The following is a 22675-nucleotide window of genomic DNA, read 5'->3' on the forward strand; positions in this document are numbered from 1 at the left end:
CTATAGCTCTGAAAAGTTCCCAGAATTCCAAACTTCACACAATCACAGAAAGTTATCTGTAGCTGGCAAAAATCACATTTCTGCTAGAGCATGAGGCAAGTTATAATCAGCTGTTGTGGACAGTCTGAAGCAGCCCCACAACCCACAGCTGGCCTTAAAATGAAAACATATTTCCTTAATATTTTTGTGTTTTTTTTTAACAAACCAAAATTCTTGCTACATGATATATTGTGGAATAAGATTATTTGATGTAATTAAAACAAACACTAAATTTTGTTACTCATTATTATGATTATTATTATTGTGATTTTTGTACAATTTAAATATCAAAACTAAGTATGTATCTACACTTGATAAATTCAGTCCATACTTAAGACAAGTGATCATGTTCATTTATTATTTAAATTTATGTGTTCCGACTAGCCTTGTTCTTATTAGGTTTCAGCTTAAATTAAAAAATTCATTGGAAAGATTTCTTATACACTTTGCAGTTTTATTTTTATTATTTTGTAGTAAATACCAATAATAAATATAACAGTGGCTAGAAGATAGGGAAAAATTTCCTTCTAAGATCGAATATTTATATTTTTAGCAATGAGTTTTTTATATTTATATAAATATATTTATATAGATAAATATATAAATATATTATATTTTCTAACAATGAGTGTTTTGTTGCTATTACATATTAGGCAATTCATGTAAATAATGTTATTCCAAGGTGAAATAATTGAAATTGTATTTTTAGCTGAATAAGTATCAACTAATTAGGGTATTTTTACAATTTCAAGCCATTAGATATAATTTTAAGAAATTTAAATTTTGAGTAATTTACCAATTCTACAATCTACTGATACACTTGTCTTAGTCCTTAAGAATGAGTCAGTAAGACTTTTTAATTTAAGTTAAGGATAGTATTTCAGCTGCCTTTTTAACAGCGGTAACCTCATAGCATAAATTTATCTCCTGGTTTCTTCCATCACAGCGTGAAGAAGTGAATTATTGAAAAGATAAAAATAAATTTGTTTGCTTTCTGTCAGAGTTCATACCCACAGCCAGCCTTGACAGAAGAGCAGAATGATTTAGACAAGTTTGCTTTGGAGATTCATAACATATGCTTGCTGGGAAGAATTGAGTTATCTCTGCTCCAGAGAGTGAGTTAGTGTAGCAGGGGCTGACAGAGATGAAGATAACTGAGGGAAACTCAATTACCTTTTAGTGTTTTCTTTCTAATGGGATTCTTAATGTGAAAAAGATCCTTAGATGATGTGCTGGTTTTTCCTGAGCTTTGCTTTGATACCTGCTTCCTGAGTATTACAAACTTTCACTTCAGATGGACATTCCTTACCTGTAAAATAGGCAGTGTGCTATGTGGAGTAGATGATATTGAACTAGTCTTTTAATATTTTTTTTACTTGACATCATGGTAATTTATATAATCCTTGACTACATATTGTAGTGTCCCGTATTTTAAATAAGGCTATCATTTAGTACGATAGCAATATTTTTTTTCTCTCTCACAAATGACCTTTTGGCAAATATGTTGCAGTTCTCACTGTTGATCTATGTATGTCTCTGTCAGCTGTCTTATGCTGGATCCTGGCTGCCTTCTTTAAAGGCTGTTAGGCTGCTCAGGCATCTCACTCTTGACTTTGCATTCTGCCAGACCTTCTTTTTTTTTCTTTTCTTTCTTCTTTTGGTAATCTGTATTGGTATCTTTACTCTCTCATACTCTCTTTTATTTTTCAGTGTATTGAATCTGACTTTTTCTCTTCAGTCTAACTGCTTTCAGGTTCCTCTCTTTAGAACCGTTAGTGTCTATAGATTCTTTTATTTTCCTCATTTCCCATGACAGACTTCGACATTGATGTCATACCCTTCCCTTTGCCTTTACTTTCTCACCTGATTATTTTGTTAGTCTGCTCTTGAGTTCTCATAGTTCTCCATTTTTTATTCCTTTGATCAGAAGTATAGATCTCTGTAAAGCATAATAAAGGATGTCAAAGTTTTATCATTCCACATCACATGACAATTTAAAGTTTTTCATCCTTATTTTCTTACAAGAATAATTTTTTTGAAAGTTAGAGCTTCCAAGGTTAACCCTATGAGTATTTGAATTTTATTTTTTAAATTTTTTATTTGATATTTTATTTATTTACATTTCAGATGCTATCCCCCTTCCCCATTCCCCCCACCCATTAATCCCCTATCCCATCCCTCCTCCTTCTTCTTTGCCTTTATACTGTTTAAATTACATGCAAGTATTAAGGTCAGGTCTAAGTTGAAGAACTAGCAATACAATAGATGCAAATAGTCCATGAACAAGGAAGACAATAAACCCAGATAATCAAAGAACATGCACGACAATAAACAGAGTCCTGTGATCACTATTTCTAAGGGCTAATCAGGATGATCAAAATATATGAGCCTACTTCTCTGTCTTAGCCCAAAGATTTTATTTTTTTAATGTATTTGTTTTTACATATATAATAATCATTAAAAAAAAATCCAGTGACAATAGAAGTTGAAAATTGCTTCTTCCATGTATATGAAGAATTATGTTGGAATTTTGATGTGGATTACATTGAATCTATAGGTTGCTTTGGTAAGATGGCCAATTTCACTATGTTAATACTATCTCTCTATATACGTGGGATATCTTTCTATCTTCTGAGGTCTTTAATTTATTTTTCAGGGATCTTGTCATAAAGATCTCTCACTTGCTTGGTTAGAGTTACACCAAGATATTTTATATTATTCATGGCTATTGTGATGGGCATTTTCCCCTAATTTCTTTCCAAGATGTATATCATTTGTATAAAGTAAGACTACTGATTAGTTTGAGTCAATTTTATATTCAGCCTCTTTGCTGAAGTTTTTTTATCTGCTGTAGGAGGTCTCTGGCAGAATTTTTTAGTAGCTAATGTATCATCTACAAATAGTGATACCTTGACCTTTTTCTTTTCAGTTTATATCCCCTTGATCTCCTTTTGTTGTCTAATTTCTGTAGCTAGAATCTCAAGTACTACATTGAATAGATAGACAGAGTGGGCAGCCTTGTCTTGACCCTGATTTTAGTGGGATTGCTTCAAGTTTCTCCCCTTTTAATTGATGTTGGCTGTTGTTTTGCTGTATATTGTTTTTATTATGTTTACGTATGTGCCATGAATTCCTGATCTCTCTAAGACTTTAACATGAAGGGATGAAGGTCTGGTAGAATTCTGCACTAAAATCATCTGTCCCTGGGCTTTTTTTTTGGTTGGGAGGTTCTGAATGACTGCTTCTATTTCCTTCTGGGTTATGTATGAGACTATTTCGATAGTTTACCTGATCTTGATTTAACTTTGGTACCTGGTATCTGTCTAGAAAATCATCCATTTTATCTAGATTTTCCAGTTTTATCAGTACAGGCTTTTGTAGTAAGATAGGATGGCTTTTGTGTGTGTGTTTTGGGGGGGCGGGGGAGAGCTATGGCTAAAGGTCAAAAGGGAAGAAGCTGGCTAGGGAGAGAGAGAGAGAGAGACAGAGAGAGAGAGAGACAGAGAGAGAGACAGAGAGAGAGACAGAGAGAGAGACAGAGAGAGAGACAGAGAGAGAGAGACAGACTCTGAGAGAGGGACTGATTTAATCTTTTGAACTATGTAGGAGTTAGACTGTAGCTAAGAGTTAAAGGGAAGAAGCTGGCCAGGAACACGTGGAGAGAGAAAGAGAGAGGGGGTAGACAGAGAGAGGCCTAGACTTTTGAACTAGGCCTGGAGTTACTCACTGTCCTTGAGTTCCGTGGAGTGGTTCTTTGTGGGTGCCAACAGGGGTACTCTTGAAGCTGGTTTTGTTCACATCCTCCACCAGTTGTGGGTTTGTGGCTCGCGTGTAGGCATGGGTTCTGTTGAGCTGAGTTATGGTTTTCATGCGTCTGTCGCCCCAGGCGTCTGGAACCAAAGCTCATAGGGCAGAAATGTGGGAATTTGAGTTCATTCCACTCAGCGCTGTTGGATGCCACTCCAGGTGTAGGGAGATCCCAGTTTGAGGTCCTGCAGGGCAGAGCTCCTGGGTTGGGTGGGGAGTCTCTGGTCCGAGGTGGCTGACTGGAGACCTGCTAGTCTTAGCCCTTGGGCTCCCAGGCACTGCTGGGTGGCCGCAGAGGGACTGAGACGGGGACATATGGGCTGGACCGGCCCGTAGTCAAAAGGGGTGAGGGGGAGGAGCTCCGGTGGCGCCCGTGGGGTGGATGAGACTCTTGGTCGAGGTGACTCCCTTAACTGGGTCATGGCTGGCTTGGCTTGCTTCCTTGAGTTTGCAGGCCTCTGTGGCTAAAATGCAGAGAGGCCCTCCAGCTGGAGATTAGGTAGTGGCTCATTAGTTGAAGGCCCCCTCTACGGTTTTCCATGGTGGACCTCAAAGTACAAGAAGAAGTCCATGGTTTTAAAAGGTTTATTGTCGTGGTGGAAAGTGGATGAAGCTGTACCCCATGTCCTCAGGGCAGGCCTGAGGTTAAGTATCTTTTCCAAGGAGGAGAGTCTGGGAAGGAATGCTTAATTGGCTATGCCCTCTGGCCTTTAGGTCTCTCATTAATATGGAGATCTCTTGAGGCTCTGCTGCCTGTAGTCACACCCTCTACCTGTGCTACCTGTGCTACCTAACCTGTGGCCACAAACCTTTCTTTGGGAGGGGTTGTGGATAAGTGAAAGCAACCAGGGCCCAGGAGCAAGGCCAAACATCTACGTCCCATTAAGGTATCATCCAGGGTTTGAGGCCTGTACTTGACCAGGTACCCAGCTGCCTCTCACAGCCCACCGCCCCATAGTTTTTTTTTAATTTCCTGTTTTTGTTGTTATGTCTTTCTTTCAATTTCTGATTTTGTTAATTTGGATACTTTCTCTGTGTGCTTTAGTTAGTTTAGCTAAAGGTTTATCTGTCTTCTTGATTTTTGCTAGAATCAGCTCCTAGTTTTGTTAATTCTTTATATTGTTCTCTTTGTTTCTAATTTAACCCTGAATTTTCTGTTTCTGTTTTCAGTCCTGAGTTTGAATATTTCTTGCTATCTACTGGTCTTTGGTATGTTTGCTTCTTTTTGTTCTATAGCTTTCAGGGGTACTGCTAAGTTGCTAGTTTAGGATGTCTCCAATTTCTTTATGAAGGCACTTAGTGCTATGAATTTTCCTCTTAACTCTGGTGTCATTGCATCTTATAAGTTTGGTTATGTTGTGTCTTCATTTTCATTGAATTCTAGCAAGTCTTTAACTTCTTTCTTTATTTCTTCCCTGACCAAGTTATCATGAGTGGAGAATTGCTCAATTTCCATGAGTATGCAGGCTTTCTGTTGTTTTCGTTGTTATTGTAGTTCAGCCTTAGTCTATGGTGATCTGATAGAATGCTTGAAAATATTTCAATCATTTTGTATCTATTGAGGCTTGTTTTCTGTCCAGTGGAATGGTCAATTTGGGAGAAGATTCCATGAGGTACTGAGAAGAAGGTATATTCCTTTGTTTTGGGGTGAAATGTTCTGTAGATATCTGTTAAATCCATTTGGTTCATAACTTCTGTTAGATTTCACTGTGTCTCTGTTTAGTTTCTGTTTCCATGACCTATCCAGTGGTGACAGTGGAATGTTGAAGTCACCCAATATTATTGTATGAGTTTCATACTATAGTAGATTTTCTTTTACGAATATGGGTGCTCTTGCATTTGGGGCATAAATATTCAGAATTGAGACATCTTGGTGCATTTTTCCTGTGATGAGTATAAAGTATCCTTCCCCATCTCTTTTTATTACTTTTGTTGAAAGTCTGTTTTATTGGATAGTAGAATGGCTGCTCCAGCTTGTTTTTTGGGACCATTTCTGTGGAAAACTTTTTTCTAGCCCTTTACTTTAAAGTAGTACCTGTCTTTGTTGCTTAGGTATATTTTCTTGTATGCAGCAAAATGATTCATCCTAATTGAGTATCTAGTCTATTAGCCCGTCTTTTTATAGGAGAATTGAGTCTGTTGGCATTGAAAGATTTTAAAGACCAGTTAATGTTAGTTCCTGTTATTTTTGTTGTTGGAGGTGCAGTGTGTGTGTGTGTGTGTGTGTGTGTGTGTGTGTGTGTCTTCTTTTGGGTTTGTTGTTAGATGATTAATTTCTTTTTTTATCTTGGGTGTAGTTACCCTCCTTGTGTTGGAATTTTTCTTCTAGTATCCTCTGTAGGCCTGGATTTGTAGAAATATATTGTTTAAATTTCTTTTTGTCATGGAATATCTTGGTTTATCTCTCTACCTTGATTGAGAGTTTTTCTGGGTGTAGTAGCCTGGCCTTGCATCTGTGGTCTCTTAAGGTCTGCATGACATCTGTCAGGATCTTCTGGCTTTAATATTCTTTGTTAATAGATCTGGTGTAGTTCTAATAGGTCTGCCTTTAAATATTACTTGGTTTTTTTCTCTTACAGCTTTGAATATTCTTTCTTTATTCTGTACATTTAGTGTTTTGATTATTATGTGGTAGGAGAATATTCTTTTCTGGCCCAATCTTTTTGGTCTTCTGTAGGATTCTTGTACATTTATGGCCCCCTCTTTCTTTAGGTTAGGGAAGTATTCTTCTATGATTTTGTTGAAAATGTTTTCTGGCCTTTTAAACTGGGAATCTTCACCCTCTTCTATTCCTATTATTCTTAAGTTTGATCTTTTCATTGTGTCCTGAATTTCCTGTATGTTTTTGGTTAGGAACTTTTTACACTTTTTGTTTTCTTTGACCAAAGTGTTGATATATGGTATCTTCTCCATCCGAAATTTTTTCTTTCATCTCTGGTATTCTCTTGCAGATGCTTGTATCTGTAGCTCCTGACCTCTTTTCTAGGTGTTCCATTTCCAGGGTTGCCTCCGTTTATGATTTCTTTTTGTTTCTATTTCCATTTTTAGGTCTTGGACCATTTTTTTTCAATTACTTCACCTGTTTGCCTGTGTTTTTCTTTATTTCTTTAAGGGAGTTATTTATATCTTCCTTAAAGGACTCTATTATCTTCATGAGATGGAATTTTAGGTCAGAATCTTGTTCTTCAGGTGTGTTAGGGTGTTTGGGATTTGCTGTGGTAGGAGAACTGTGTTCTGATGATTCCAAATTAAATTGCTTCTGTTGCTTATGTTCTTGCCTTTTGCCATCTGGTTATCTTTTCTGTTAACTGGCATAGGTGTCTTAAACTGGAGCAGGCTTCTTTGGAGGCAGGCAGTGAGTGGTGTCTCTGGTTAGCTGGGACCTCCTGTTTTTTTGGTTAGATCAATTCTCCTTTGCTCCTGGTTTGGGCAGACCTTCTGAGAGACAGGTAGGCTGTCGGGTTCAGGGGCCAGGCACACGGCTTTGCCAGGGGTGCAGGTGGAGGTGCAGACTAGAAAGAGGATGGGACTCAGAGTGGAATAGAACCCAAATCTGCTGGGCTCCATGAGGCTCCCAGCTGGCATGGGTATTGGGGAAGGGATCTCATCCATGTTCCTGGTTAGGGCAGACCTCCTGGGATACAGGCTGGCTTTTGGGTCCGACAACAGGCACACCGATCTGCAATGGGTTCAGATGAAGGTGCAGACCAGAAGTGGGTTCTACATCTTATTTAACATTTTTATTTATATTTCTTTACAGGGTAACAAGAGTGAAACAGTTTTTTGATTTGTTTCTTTCTATATAAACTTATGTTTTTAAAATTGATAGCTTTTTGTTTTTTTTATAGTTAAAAATTAGTTATTTAAAATGTAATTATTTAAAATGATAATGATAGATAAGTATTAAAAGATTATATAGGAGCTAGAGATGATGGCCCAGTGGTGAAGAGCTACACTTTGAGAGGCCAGGAGTTTTGTTCTCAACACCCCTATCAGGAGGGTCAGAACTACCTTTGCTTTTAGCCTCCCAATTTAGTGCTTCTCAATTCCCTGGGTACCTACTCATATCACACAAATACACATAAACATAATTTTTAAAAAGAAAACAATACAAACATAATAAAATAGATAAATATTGTTTTTCCTTTAAGTTTCTAAATTAGAAACCAATTAATTACCAAACCAATAGAACCACATGGTACTCTGTTGTTTTTCAGCACAGCTCTGACGTTTAGTCATATAAAGGTAAACTGGGGTCTATCATTTACTAAACAGTAGAAACTCATTTTTAGTTTAGAGTAATGAAAATGTGTATTACTTACTATTGTTGAGAAATAAATGGGATTCATAAATGTATTATGTTTCTTGGTATGACTTTGTATTAAGTAATCCTTGCTGTATCCAAGCTGTACTCACATGTCCCACTGCCAGTTGGGAGCTCTTGGTACTTCTGTAGAGCTTCCATCCGGATTACTCCTGGAAACGATAGTGTCAGAACTCTTACTGGCATACAAATGGCTGTTCCCAGCAAAACTCTCCATATTGCCTAAGGCATGGACATAGGCTTTGCATTTTCATATTGTAGGTGTTGCAACCAAAGAAGGACATCAGAACACAGCAGAGGTTAACAGAACAGCACTGGGAGAGATATATTGCATCTCTGAGAATTCACATGCCAAGCTTTTGCATAGACACTTCCTTGAAACTCTAATATTTCTCAGCCCAGACCTCCTCTCTTTGTCAGCCCTAAGGCTAAGTTCATGTCCTTGTAGTTCGCGTTCTTCTGAATACACACATACACACATACACACATACACACATACACACATACACACATACATACATACATTCCCTCCCTCCCCAACCTCTGTGTGCGTTTGTGTGCATGTGCATACATGTAAATGCAGGTCCACATGTACATGTGCATGTACATTCATATGTATGTGGAGAGCAGAGGGCAGCCTTGGGTATTGTTTTTCAGGTTCTGTACAGCTTTGTGCATAGCTAGAGACTCAGTACCTCTCAGTCCATTTTCAGAGTCAGGTATGTCTAGTATACAGTGCAAAGTGTCTGTTAAGTTGTTTCACCTTCTGTTTTAGTCTCTTGGGAAAGTTACGTGTTGGACCTCACATTTTCTAGTTTCGGTTTTCTCTGTGTAGCTATTGAACAAATAGATTATGTATATGTTTGATAGTGCCAACATATGCATATTATCAAAAGCCATCATTTCTTAGAACTTTTTAGGAAAAAACAAGTCACCATTGGGGCTGGAAAACAACTGTGTAAATGGGAACTGGTCCCAGTACTTGGAGGTTAAGGCAGTAGGAATTTTGTGAGTTCAAGGCCAGCCAGGTCTACATCATGAGTTACTGTCCAGGCAATCCTATATATGAAACCCTCTTTTACATTTTGTCTCATTTTATTTTGTTTGGGCATTTGCACCTGACTGGTCCTTTGCTTGTATAGTATTCCTGATTTTATGTTTTATGAGTTGTTTGTGTGTGTGTTTGTTGTATGCATTTTTGTGTGTGTGGGATTTTGTTGGTTTTTTTTGTTTTTTGTTTTTTTGGTTTTTGCATTTTTTAATTGGCCTGTTTGTTTTCTTAAGAGTAAGAGAAAGAAGGCATGAAATTGGCAGGATGGGGAGATTGGGAGGAAATGAGGGAGAGAAATCCATGATCAGAACATATTACCTGAAAAAGCTTTGTTTTTAATTTTAAAAGACAGGAAAAAAATCAACTAGTAAATCTCTCTATGTTTTCAAATTGTAAATTTTTTAAATTGATAACATCATATTATTTCAAAAGCATCAGTTATCTTTTTAATGTAATATTCCAGTTATATAATTTTGTCAAAACAATTATGCTTGACATAAGTTTCAAAGCATAGGTTTCATAAAGATATTTTCATAAAATATATCATATACTAGGGCCGTAGTCACCCACCCTCCTCTTCTTCCTCCTCTTCATTCCCATCCAGTCTTCTAGCCAAGCTTCTTTCTGCATGTTCTATATGCATGCATGATTTTATATTTACATAAGATCTAGGATCCACAAATGAGGAGAAAACACCTGATATTTATCTTCTCAGTTAAATCACTTCATTTATTTGGTCTTTATAGCATCCATTTTCTTACAAATGATATAATTTTGCTTTTGTTTATAGCTGAATAAAACTCCATCATGTATTCATGCCACATTTTCTTTGTCTATCTGTTGATAGACATCTTGGCTCATTCAACATATTAGGTACTGGGAATTCTGCAGCAGTGCACAGAAGTGTATAAGAATCTCTGGTATGCACATTTAGAGTCCTTTTTAAAATATGCTCAAGAGCAGGATAAATGGTTCACATTTTAGTTCTATTTTCAGTTTTATGAGAAAATTCTATACTGATTTCCATAGTGACTGCAACAATTTGCATTTCTACCATCAGTATATAAAGATCCCTCCTTTCTTCCTAAACATATGGAAAAATGTTCAGCATCCATACCCATCAGGGAAATGCAAATAAAACAGCTTTCAGATTCAATCTTTCCCAGTGGAAATGGCTATTATTAATACATGTCAATATGAGTCAGAGAACATATAGCAGTATAACAGTTTGTAGATAGATACACAAACTCAGCTAACATTTCACATGTTAAATAATTTATTCAAACTTTTGAGGAATATTTTCTTTATTGAGGAAATGGTTACCATATTTATTGTATTAAAGGAAAACACAAGCATGTATCTTAAAGGGGAGAGTTCTGGCTGCTGTTTGACAGGCTGAGTGCTTGAGACAGGATTGAGCCATACAAACTGCACTGGCCTGAAATCTACTCTGTAGCCCAGGTTGACCTCCAGAGTGCTGAGATTCTAGCATGTTTAATCACATGTTTACATGTCTTGTTCTCCATGCTTAGTTCTGCCCACGCCCACTGTTTTGTTTTGTTTTATTTGTTCTATCTTGAGTGCTTGCTGCTTGGTGAATACTTGTTCATCATAAGGTTTTTTTTTCATATTCTTATATACAGTATTTATGTCTCTCTGAGGAATTTTGGTGCAGGTATTTTTAGCTCTATTATATCTCTGTTGTAAAGCTGTGATTGTTTACTCAACTGCACTCAGGAGGGAGAAGAAAGGGCTGTTTGCCTGTAGAAGCTGTTATTCCATGTAGACAGCACTCTCTTCATTTTGTTTCTGTTATTTAGTCCTCCAGGAAAAAACAATTTCTCTGATTACCTACCGTTAGCTGAGACACAGAATCCCATATAACCTGTCCAGTTAGGAAGACTTTATATCTAAGATTTGAACGCAAGTTGTTGGGCTGTACATGCTGGGATTTTAAGTATTGATTTAATTGTGGTTATTGATAAAGCTGAATCAATTATTTTCATTTTTTTTGGAACTACTTTTGTTTTTCATTTAGCTTTGAGTTACCTGTTTGCAGTTGTAAATATATTTACTTATTTAACCATAAGACTTTACTAAGTTAAACAACTTATATAGAGACTGCTGTTCTCTATGTTTTAAAGTCACAGCATAATTTTTAAAAAGTTTTTTGAATTCAGACTTATTTATTGTTTAAATTCTGTCAGTTTTATTGAACATGTATACCAAGATACCTTTTACTTAATTTACCAGATTGCCAGCATTGTTAATGGAACTGTCTTACATTCTTGTATAGTGTTTGAGAATTAATCTAAGAATTTGGTAGTTTAAAAAATATTAATAGGTACTCTAATAAGGAATAAAATAATACAACAGTATTATATATACATTAGATATACATATATGTATATACATTTGATATACATTAGTGTATATATGTATGTGCAAATTGCAGTGTGCTTGTTGTTGACTTGCTTTTACAAATATTTTTAAGGCATTTTAAAACAAGCTTTTATTTTGAGAAACTTAAAGGGTTCAAACCTGTGTTAATCTTTAAATCATTTAATATTATTGGGGACTGCAGTTTGTAGAGATAAGGCCCCAGAACACATTGCACCTAGTCCATTAAAAGAAGAAGAAATGGGAGAGATACTTTGATAAGTGTCCTCCCTGTTTTAACCTTGAATGCTATTATGGGGTAGGCTGGGAATGGGGGATGGTGCTATATCTGTTTCATTGGCTTAGACTTTTTCCTGCTGAGAGAAATCAATACTTTGAGGCGTTGCATGACAGAGAAATCACTTTAGAATTAAAGGTGGCTGTCACACAGTATCATTGGCTGACTTTTGTTTGCTATTGAGGTTTGAAGCTTTCATTTTTCTTAGTCTTTTTCAGGAGTCTCAGGTTTCTGTAGACAGCATTAATTTTTTTTTTAAGATGAGACTTTAAATCTGAGGTAAGTGATAAAGCACAAAAACCTCTAAAGTGAAATATTGAGAAACTTCTTTATTTGTTGAACTTTACATGGTTTTCCTTTCCAGTAGTTTCTAGTAAATTTATAGAAGTGGTTTTGAGACAATTGAGAAGTCACACTCTTAAAATTATTTGGCAAAAGCCTTGCTTCCCTAATTAAAATTTCAGTAATTCGTGTGTAGCACTCAAACAAAACAAAGAAGGTAGAACTGTGTACTCTGACATAGAATCACATACTGTAAACCTACTACCTGTACAGAAAATAGTCCCAAGCTGTTCTTTTATTTCCTCTATCATTGATCTGATTTCTGTCTAAAGGCAAAATGTTTTTAATATTTAAAATATAAACATTAAATTATGAAAAGGCTTCTTTTAAATTTTTAGACAGTTTGATTTTAAAATTTTTAACATGTTTTATAATAATTTGTTGAATTAGTTACTGTGTATCAACTAAAACATGCTATTCTAGAAACCTGAGGCTTGAAACCTTGTAATTTTAACATTCTTAGGTGAGTTTCTTGAGGTTAAAGGGAATGTTTGTGAGACCTCTTTCTTCACAGTTAAGTTAGAATTCTTTTCTGTTTTAATACAGGTTAAGATCTCAGCTCTCTCCCAGCCTTCTCCTCTCTTCTTCCTTCCCTTTTAATGTAGAAAATTTTCTATTCTGTAGACTGTGTTGAGATGTTCCTCCTTTCTCTGTTGTTCTTGCTGTTAAATGGACTCTTCAGTGTAGCTCCAACTGGTCTGCAACTCACTGTGGGTACCAGTCAGTCCCAGCACTGCCACCGTCCTCCAGCTTCTGTGTCTACAGGGCTGGGATCACAAGACTGGCCATAGGCCTGGCACTTTGTTTTTGATATTAATAATTTATAGATTTTTTTCTTTTCTTTTTCTTGTACATTCTGGCCTTATAATGACATCACAGTTGTTGTGAGAGAACCAGTGTGTACTTTAATTGAGGTTTTTTAAAAAAAAATTTGTAGAGTTTTAAATAATTGCATCTCTATTTATTAAGCTTTCATAGAAGTGTAGGTCATTTACTTCTAATAATGTTTATATCACTGATCCCCATTCTCTACTTTTCTAATATATTTAAGGTTGTAAGTTTTCCTTTAATTTTTGATACAACAGATTTTATGTTTTTTGTAATTTTCTTTATGGCTATTTTATTGATCTGTAACTTATTTTAAGATGAGAGTCTTAGTTTTCATTTATGTTGGAGCTTTTAAAGAGGATATTCTTTTATCTTAGACAATCAACCAAAGAATCAAAAGCATCTATATTTCTAGGTCTTTCTCAGCATAACTTCTTCTCTAGTAACTTATGCTTCATATTCTTGCCTTCTGAATAGACTTTAAAATTACTTTATTTGTATATGTGAATGGGGGTGGTTCGCACAGTTAGAAGACAGCCTGTGAAAGTTGGTTCTCTTCTTCCATCTGTTCCGACCAGGTTGTACGTTTGATGACTAGCACCTTTACCTTTTAAGCCATCTGACTGGCTTTAAATTGACTAGGTTTTGAAGAAACACAGTGGTTTTTCTTATTTCTTTAAAATTCCAAGGAGATATTTTGGGTGTAAGGTATAATAGTCTAGAATATGATATACAGAGAGATAGAAAGGTAGTATGTGACATAGCTGAATTTCAGGCTACATGGTCTAGGGAATAAAATGAGGTGTTGGGCCACAGCTGGACCGGTTGTAAGAGCTTATAGCATGAGTTTTATCTTAGCCCCATGACAAAACAAAACAAACAAAACAAAACAAAACAAAAATACGTTTTAAGTTTTCTTGGCAATCTTTTTGTGGTTGGGAGTAAAGTATATAAAACATTTCATGTAGAAAAAATCCAATGGTTGTTCATAACTAACCATCTAGATTATTTTTAGTTTTTTATTTCAAACTAATAGAAATCTAGGTGAGTGGATTTATGAGTTATTAGAGGGTTTTCTAAAGTGGAATAAATGGGCAATTATCTGAGAAAAATTGAGGTTACATGTTACTGAATATAGAAAAGCTTCCTAGTGTAATTGCATGGTTAGTTCAACTTTGTGTGCTTCAATGTTGGAAGATTACTGTACGAGGAGAGATGAGCTTTATAGTAGTAATACGGGCTCAAAATTTGAATTACTGTTGGATCATCTATTGAAAGATAGGCCTAACTGATGATAGCAGATGATACAGGAAATGGATACTTTGAATGGAACATTTGAAAAAAAAACTTTAGTGAATATACAAGAATTTCATAATAGAAAGAGCAATGAAGGAAAACACTAATGTACCAAGAGAGGAGAATGTCAGTTTAGTTCTGAGAGGAAACCAGAGTAAGCTATTTCATCTTCAGGTCACTTATCTCTGAACTTCCATGCAAAGAGCAAATAGTAAAATAGGATAAAATCATGAAGTTCACATAAATAATTTAAATTATCTCTGTTTCTTCAGTTAGAGCAGTGGTTCTCAACCTGTGGATCATAGTCCCTTTTGGAGTTGCATTTCAGATGTCCTTTATATCAGATATTTACATTGCAATTCATAACAGTAGCAAAATTACAGTTATGAAGTGGTAACAAAATAATTTTATGGTTGAGGGTCACTACAACATAAGGAACTGATTAAAGGGTCACAGCTCTAGGATGGTTGAGAACCACTGATTTAGTGAGCCAGCCTAGGAACTTACATTGTAAGTAGCCATTCTAAATTGTTTTCCTGTTTAGTTAGAACTTTGCTTCTTTACTATAAATAAATTAATTCTAAGCAACATTTTTATTTTATTTATTAATTTCACAGTAGCAAATGTTGAGTTTCTTTGTCATCAAATGGAAATTGAATTATTTAGCTTTCAAGACCATATCTTTTGTTTTTTATTCAGATACTTTTGTACTATTATGATGTTACATTCTATAGATTATATGACACTTACGTTCAGAAAAGCAGAGGTGATGTGTAGTGAAGTGTTCCACCTATAGTAATACTGAAGGGCAATTTTATAGTTACCCAGTGTCAGCTGAACTTTAGGATAGTGTCTCTGGAGTACCTCCACCCAACCTACAAACACAGATACCTATGTTCTCCCCTTTCCCTCAACATCTGTGTGCCACCCAAGTGTTGCCCATATGTACCTGACTAAAGAACAGAAATTATTATTAGTATTTGACAAGAACATCTTCAATTTATACTATTCAGATATTTTTATGAGCAGAGACAAGATCATTATATCTTTTAGAAACATTCTTATTTGGTTTTCTTTTATCATCTTTTAAGGTCAAATGTGACTGTAATGTTCTACAAGGAGACAGAGATTGATAATCAAAAAAGAATGGTCCTTTAATGTGATTTATATGTATAGATTTTATGTCAGATATGAAAAGTTGCTTTTTAAATTGTAAAGGAAGATCCATTAAAGAACACTTTAAACCATTTTACTATTTAGCTTACCTTAAGTCCTTGTTTTTAGAAGTGCTTTTTCAGCAAACCTTGATAGGCTAGCAAATGTTTATTGCTCACCTATTTATAAAAAGCAGAAATAGTATCTTTGGTAGGTTCTTGCTGTAAGTAAGGGCACATTTAATACCATTTAGTATAAAGATATGCAATGTTTCATGCGAATACAGGGACCATTGATTTCTGTTTTCCTAACTTCCACTAATAATTTGAATCTCCACTCATCAGGTATGGCTAAAAGAAGGCATACTGCGGCTGTAGTAAGCAATACAGGATACAACGTGTAGAAAGATTTCTGTATCTTTTATACCGTTCCTTTATCAGTAGGTTAGCTTCTTAGATCTTGCTAGAATCTCTGGAAGTGTCACTATTAGGTGACATTTTTCTGCAGTGGAATAATATCCTTCACTTAAACTGCTGTCTAGATACTTAAAATATTTTTCTTTTTGTCTGTTCAAATCAGAATTTACAGAAGTGTTCTGTCCTGTGTCTTTTTTTGTCACAATCCTTTAACAAACATATGAAGTGTGAGTTAGCATTTGATTCGCTTTAACATAGTTCCTAATAAGTCTTGTATTCTCTACATTGGCACTTACATAATATAATTTGCTTTTATCTGTTTTTAATATTTATTTTATTAATTCTACAGGAACACATTTAAACTTTTTTATCAGTAGTTAAATAAAGTTGGATATTTTGTTCCCAAGCTAATTATTTGTTTTTTCCATTTGGATATGGTTGTACTCATGTTGTGATGTTAATGGCTAGTTTATATGACACTGAAAGTCAAAAAGTAGAGTGATGTGAAGTAGGAAATTTTACCTAAGATAAAATGAAATGAGAGCATCTCTTTGAGCTTATGCTCATGTCTAGGACAACCTCCAATCCCTGCCTCAGTCGCTCAGAATCTTTTCATTGTTTTTCTTTCTCTTCCCAACCTATCTCACTTTAGCTTCCATGTACTGCCTGTTTCTCTCTTCTCCAGGGAATTTCATGGGGATGTTTACAGCAGCATCAACATGTTTCCAATCATAAAACCACAGAAGAAAATGTCTGTCCCTCTTCTAGAACCGCTGGCTGGCTGTAAATTCAGGGAAAGGTTCAGCCTTGTGAGTTAGTCCCTGTGGGGCAAGATGTTGAGGGACACAGCCTTGTCCAGGTAATCACAGCAGCTGAGCCTTGAGAATAGTGTCCCCGGGCACTCTAACCCTTCATCTGCTCTATCTTCCATGGTGTTCTCTAAGCCTTTGAGGGGTGATGCAGATGTCCTTCTTTGGAGCTAAGTATTCAACAGTCACATGTTCTTAGATTCTTGGAATTAATATAAGCCTTTCACTTATCACATTTAAACCTAAGGAGGATGTTAAAACCCAGAGAGAGAGAGAGAGAGAGAGAGAGAGAGAGAGAGAGAGAGAGAGAGAGAGAGAGAGAGGAGGAGGGGGGGAGAGACAGACAGAGACAGAGAGACACAGACAGAGACAGAGAGAGACAGAGAGAAAGCGAGAGTGGAGGGAGGGGGAAGGAGGAATAGAGGGAGGGAAGGGGAGGGAGAGAGAGAGGGAAGGAGGGAAGGGGAGAGAAGGAGGAGGGAGGAAGGGGGAGAGAGAGAGAGAGAGAGAGAGAGAGAGAGAGAGAGAGAGAGAGAGAGAGATTGGCCAGTACTATCAAGAAACACTAGCTAGATGATAGGGTAATCTGGTTTATTTTGATTCATAGTGTTTTTTTTTTTAATTCTCTGTCAAATCTACAATTTCTATCAATTAAATAATTGTTAAAATAAACACCTACTTTTTTTGTTTTGTTTTTAAATTTCTTGCATCAAAATGTATTGCTTCTCTGTTTTTCATTAGTGCTTCTGCCCAAAAGGGTTCATTTTTCCCTTCCATGAATGTCTTACCTTCTGAATATCATTCATCAGTAAATCCAACCTTGGCTTCATTATAACATGGTATATTACACATATACAGCTTTTTTTATACACATTTCTATTCTCTTATATTTTGATTTCCTTTTGGTGGAATGAACAAAACACCCAATTCACATTGGTATGCAATGACCATTACTTTTCTAGCTCTCAAAGTCTTTTAAAAAGTCTTATAAAATGAGGAAATATAGGTCATTCTTTTTAAAAATGTATTATTTTATTATCTCTTTGAGAACTTCTTAAAATGTATTTTGATCACATTCATCCTTCATTTCTCCCCCAGTTCCTACTGATTTACCCCCAACCTCCACCTGCTTTCAAATTCTCTCTCTCTCTGTGTCTCTCTCTCTCTGTGTCTCTGTCTCTCTCTCTGTGTGTCTCTGTCTCTCTCTGTCTCTCTGTCTCTCTGTCTCTCTGTCTCTCTCTCTGTCTCTGTCTCTCTCTCTCTCTCTCTCTCTCTCTCTCTCTCTCTCTCTCTCTCTCATAGCTCACAGAGTCCATTTTGTGCTGCTTGTATGCTCATGGGTGTGTGGTAATTTATTAGCATATTGTCTACCTACTTGATGAAATATCTTTAAGGAAAACTGCTACTCTCTTTCCCAAAATCTGTCACCTGTCAGTGCTTCAGGGTTATGAGCCCTCCCCCAGTCCCTGAGAGACTGTTGAATGCCTTGGTCTTGTGCAACTGTGAGACCATGAGTGCAGTGGCCCAGTCGTGTCCAGAAGTCACTGCTTTACATTGGTCCTCCTGACCTCTGTCTCTTACAGTGTTTTCACCTTCTTTTCTGCTGATGGTCCCGAGCTGGGCTGTGGTGGGCACGACATGCTTTTGTGACTGAGCACCCCACTGACACTTATCAGCACTTTGATCACTTGGGAGTTTCTGCATTAACACTGTCCACTGCACAAAGGGACTTCTCTGGTGTCTAAGGCCTGGATTACTTTAAGTACAGAAATATGAATTTAGAGGGCCATTCACTAATCCCTTGAGCAGAATAATAGGAGTAGATTCACCCCTGGGGTCTGTGAGCTCACCCAACCATGATTTCTAGGCCAGATTTATATTATTAGGCATGTATTACCTCCTCTGGAGCAGGTCTTAAATCCAGTCAGAAAATGGTACTTATCTCAGTAACATTTGTGACTCTGTTGCACCATTGGACATGTGTCATCATCCTGGACTTTATTGTAACTCAGATCAGTAAGACTGTTGATGGCTTTTACCTCCCAGGAGCCCACATCACAGCTTTTGTTACTGTGAAAGCTCACTAGCAGGAAGGAGCTTGCTCAGTATCAACTTGATTTCTCTATGCCATGTGAGGCAGTGTCTTTAGGAATGGGGGCTTAACGTTCAGTAAGGAGGTTGCCAAACGTTTGGAGGTCTCCAGGCAACCCCTGCATGGCTAACAACTTACCTGTTAGTGGGCTTTTTAAAAATTTCTTTCTTTCTTTTCTTTTCTTTCTTTTCTTTTCTTTCTTTCTTTCTTTCTTTCTTTCTTTCTTTCTGGCTTAGGGGAGTTAACTACAAGTCAACTAACTCTCTCTCTCTCTCTCTCTCTCTCTCTCTCTCTCTCTCTCTCCCTCCCTCCCCCCATATATATGTATGTGTACATACATACATACACATATACATACATACACACACACATATATATACCAAGTATTGACCCCCCCCCCACAGATATAACACCACATACACATAAAATCTTACAGTAGTTTTCATATTGCTTTCAAATATCCTTAATGTTTGTTATTTCTCCCCAGCCCCTTCTACCCTCTGTTCCCTTCTCCCACTATCTAAACCTCCTTTTCCCTTTGTTATTCATTTTTCAGGATTCAAATGTTTTAAAAGATTTTGATTCCATTTGGAATAAACACTATTTTTTCTGTGTTTGCCTTAGTTCTACTGTGTTTGAGTTGGCTTTATCTTCAGGCCACCCTATCCCTTGGTTTGAAAGATTGTGAATATTCAGAACTCAGTGACAGAACTCCAAAGGATAGTAAGCATTTGGGAACTAGACGTGTACCCAGTTATTGCTAAAAAAAAAACTTAAGATGTTTTTTAAATTTGCTGTCTAATTTAGTACTTCTCAAACTTTAACATACATACATGCCATCACCTGGAGAACATAAAGCCTTAGTATGTTGGAAATGGGATCTAATTATACATTTTTAATCTCACAGATGATTTTTTGGTACAGTTCATTTTATATGTATAATTTAAGAAACCATTATTTTTTCTTTTTCATAGTTTTGAGATATTGCTGTGTTTACTATTTTAAGCTTAAAGCAAAACAAAAACAAAACACTTGCTCACAGAGACTGAACTCTCATCCAGGGAGCCTGCATGGGTCTGACTTAGGCCCTCTGCATATATGTTATAGTTGTGTAGCTTGGTCTTCTCCTGTGATTCCTAAGAGTGGGAGCAAGGGATTTCTCTGTCTCTTTTGCCTGTTTTGGGGACCCTATTACTCCTACTGGGTTGCCTTGTGCAGCCTTAATGTGATGAGAGGTACCTAGACTTACTGCAACTTGATATATCATCCTTGGTTGATATCCAGGGGAGGCCTGCCCTTTTCTGAAGAGAAAAGGAGGAGTGGATAGGGGCTCAGAAGGAGTGGGTGTGGGTGTGGGTAGTGGGAGCAGGATGTGATATATGAGACAAGAATAAAAAAAAAAAAACAAAATACCAACCACCATAATAACAAAATAACGAACCAAAACTAAACCATCTCCTCCTGTTTGTGTAGTGATCTCATAACTTACCTCTTCTTGGTTATCTTGTCTCATTACAACCAGCTCTCTTGCAGCTGTCATGATTGCTTTAACATGTGAATTGGTCTCTTAATATTCTGTTTAAAAATTTTCAGGACATTTGAATGAAGTCTAACCTTACCATGATTGTCTAGTGCAAATACTGTCTCCAAATTAATTTCATAGCAATATTTGTTCTACTTGGTCTTAAGACCTCTGCAACCTCAGTTCATTCTGGCTTAATCCAGGGCTCAGCTTTCACATGTCTGGCTGTTTATCACTGATAAAATCTCTGCTTAACTGTTTACAACATCTGAGTACACCTAATTATTGACTTTAGTTAGCTGAATTAATCAATGTTTAATGAATGTTATAAAATTAGCATTAAAGTTTTGGTTGGTTTGCTTCATTCTAAAAATTGTTTCATGATACACTTAGATTTTTCCCCCACATTTTTCTTCCAACATAATATTTTTATTGGTTGTTTGGAATCTTCACACAATGTACCAGGATCACGTTCACTTTCCTTTCCTCCCAGGTTCACACTGCCACCCTCTCCCCTAAAAGATAAAACTTACCCACATTTTTATAGTTAACTAATACATCTTTCTCTTTTCCCCTATTCCAGTCATTGTGTGCTCAATACTCAGCAGACAAGAGAGAAGAGGAGAAGATGTGTGATCATTTGATAAGAGCAGCTAAATACCGAGATCATGTGACAGCAACTCAGTTAATCCAGAAAATTATCAACCTTCTCACAGACAAGCATGGAGCCTGGGGAAGCTCTGCAGTGAGGTAAAGGAAAGCCTGGAGTGGGGCCTCATCCTTTGCTGGTGGTCTAGGTGTAAATAAATGGCTTTAATGTGATCAAGGCTGAGTGAAGAACTGAATCAAGCTTTTGTTCTACTGTGAATTTAACTCATAGAAAGAGAGAATCTATATAGGTATCTTTATCAATCATTTTGGGTACTAGTTCTTTCAATTATTTTTAAAGAGAATTGTTCATCCTTACTCATTTTACAGTGAATTTGATGGACAAATTTGTTATTTTTATAGATTACACTTCACTAGAATGTGAAATAAATTTTAGTGATTTTACATTTAAAATATGTATCAGATATAAAATCTATTTTAGAAGTTTTCCAAAAAATTCTGATTTTTTTTCTGATAGTTGATTTAAAAAGTTTGAAGGCTACTAACAATATTGTTTATCAGTGTTCAGTAACATAGAGAAGGTATATAACATTTGTTTTGGGGCATTGAAAATCAGCGCTTTGATTTATGATAGGAACCACGTTTGTTTCTTTCTCAATCCTACACCATTGATGCTATGAGATAATGGTCATGGAAAGGGCCACAGGTTGTTGATGCCTTACAGCAGATGGAGGTGTTGGCCTCCTACCCCCGGCTCCTCTGTATGTGCATTTGTGTCAACAAAGATCATGGTGTTTTGTGGTCCTTTAATGCTACATATTTGATAAGGTCATTTTCATACCAAGTATTGAGTAAATTAAGATAGTCCTGTAATGTACATGGTACATAGTGGGAACTAAATATATATTTTTTAACTTTAAAAATATTTAGTTCCCCTGAAAGAAACTATATGATTAAAACAATTTTCTTTTATACTGTTAACTTTACTGGTAACTTTATGCTGTTTTATTGGTCAGTGTTATCAAGAGACTAAGTCCTCTCTAGTGATAGCTTTGTATTTGTATAGTGCAGCATTTTCGTACCATCAGAGTCACATATTTCTTAAATGACTTTATTGTAACTAAATATCTTAAAATTTTAAATGGACTGTAGACTGCATTTATATGAAATAATTACTGGTTTTACAATAGGGTTGCTAAAAGGCATCAACTGTATTATTCTATACAGCTAGACACTAAATTCTCAAATTTTAGTATACCTAAAAATCCAAAGAAACATTTCACAGTTTTCTTAAATAAGAATAGCTGTTATATTTTTGACTTTCGAATATATGTCTTTTACATTCAGTCTAGTAACAAAAGGTACATTAGTAAAATTAACATTAGTGAATTGCTTTCTCTCTCCAGATCGTATAGCTTACGTTCTGTTGAACAGCATAAAGCAGAACACATTAGCTCCTTACTCATATTTCTCTGTCCCATGTTTAGAACACTTGGCTGCGCTCTGATACTTTTATACAGTTATTTTAATATTCTGCAGTTCATGACTAATTCTAATTATAGTGAATTTGTATGTAGTGATGGTCCTTTTCGGCCATATAAAATGGAGTTGACAAAAGGCAGGCTGGCTCGCCATTCTTTGAGAATGCTTAACCATTCACTGTTTTCCCTTGTATGGGACTTGCATAATCAGCTTATAAATTATGGGC

At 36.2% G+C, this 22675-nt stretch overlaps 1 protein-coding gene across 5 annotated transcripts in view; it reads left to right on the forward strand.

The window, feature by feature from the left end:
* The window catches only part of Lrba (LPS responsive beige-like anchor protein), a 542935-nt gene that overhangs the window by 203404 nt on the left and 316856 nt on the right, over window positions 1-22675 (forward strand). For all 5 annotated transcript variants that reach the window (XM_076932608.1, XM_076932607.1, XM_076932609.1 and 2 more), the window contains exon 37: window positions 20942-21108. In XM_076932608.1, the coding sequence (XP_076788723.1) occupies window positions 20942-21108 (167 nt within the window). The remainder of the gene's footprint in view (window positions 1-20941; window positions 21109-22675) is intronic.

This window comes from Arvicanthis niloticus, chromosome 4 (assembly GCF_011762505.2).
Source record: "Arvicanthis niloticus isolate mArvNil1 chromosome 4, mArvNil1.pat.X, whole genome shotgun sequence".
In the NCBI taxonomy this organism is placed as follows: domain Eukaryota; kingdom Metazoa; phylum Chordata; class Mammalia; order Rodentia; family Muridae; genus Arvicanthis; species Arvicanthis niloticus.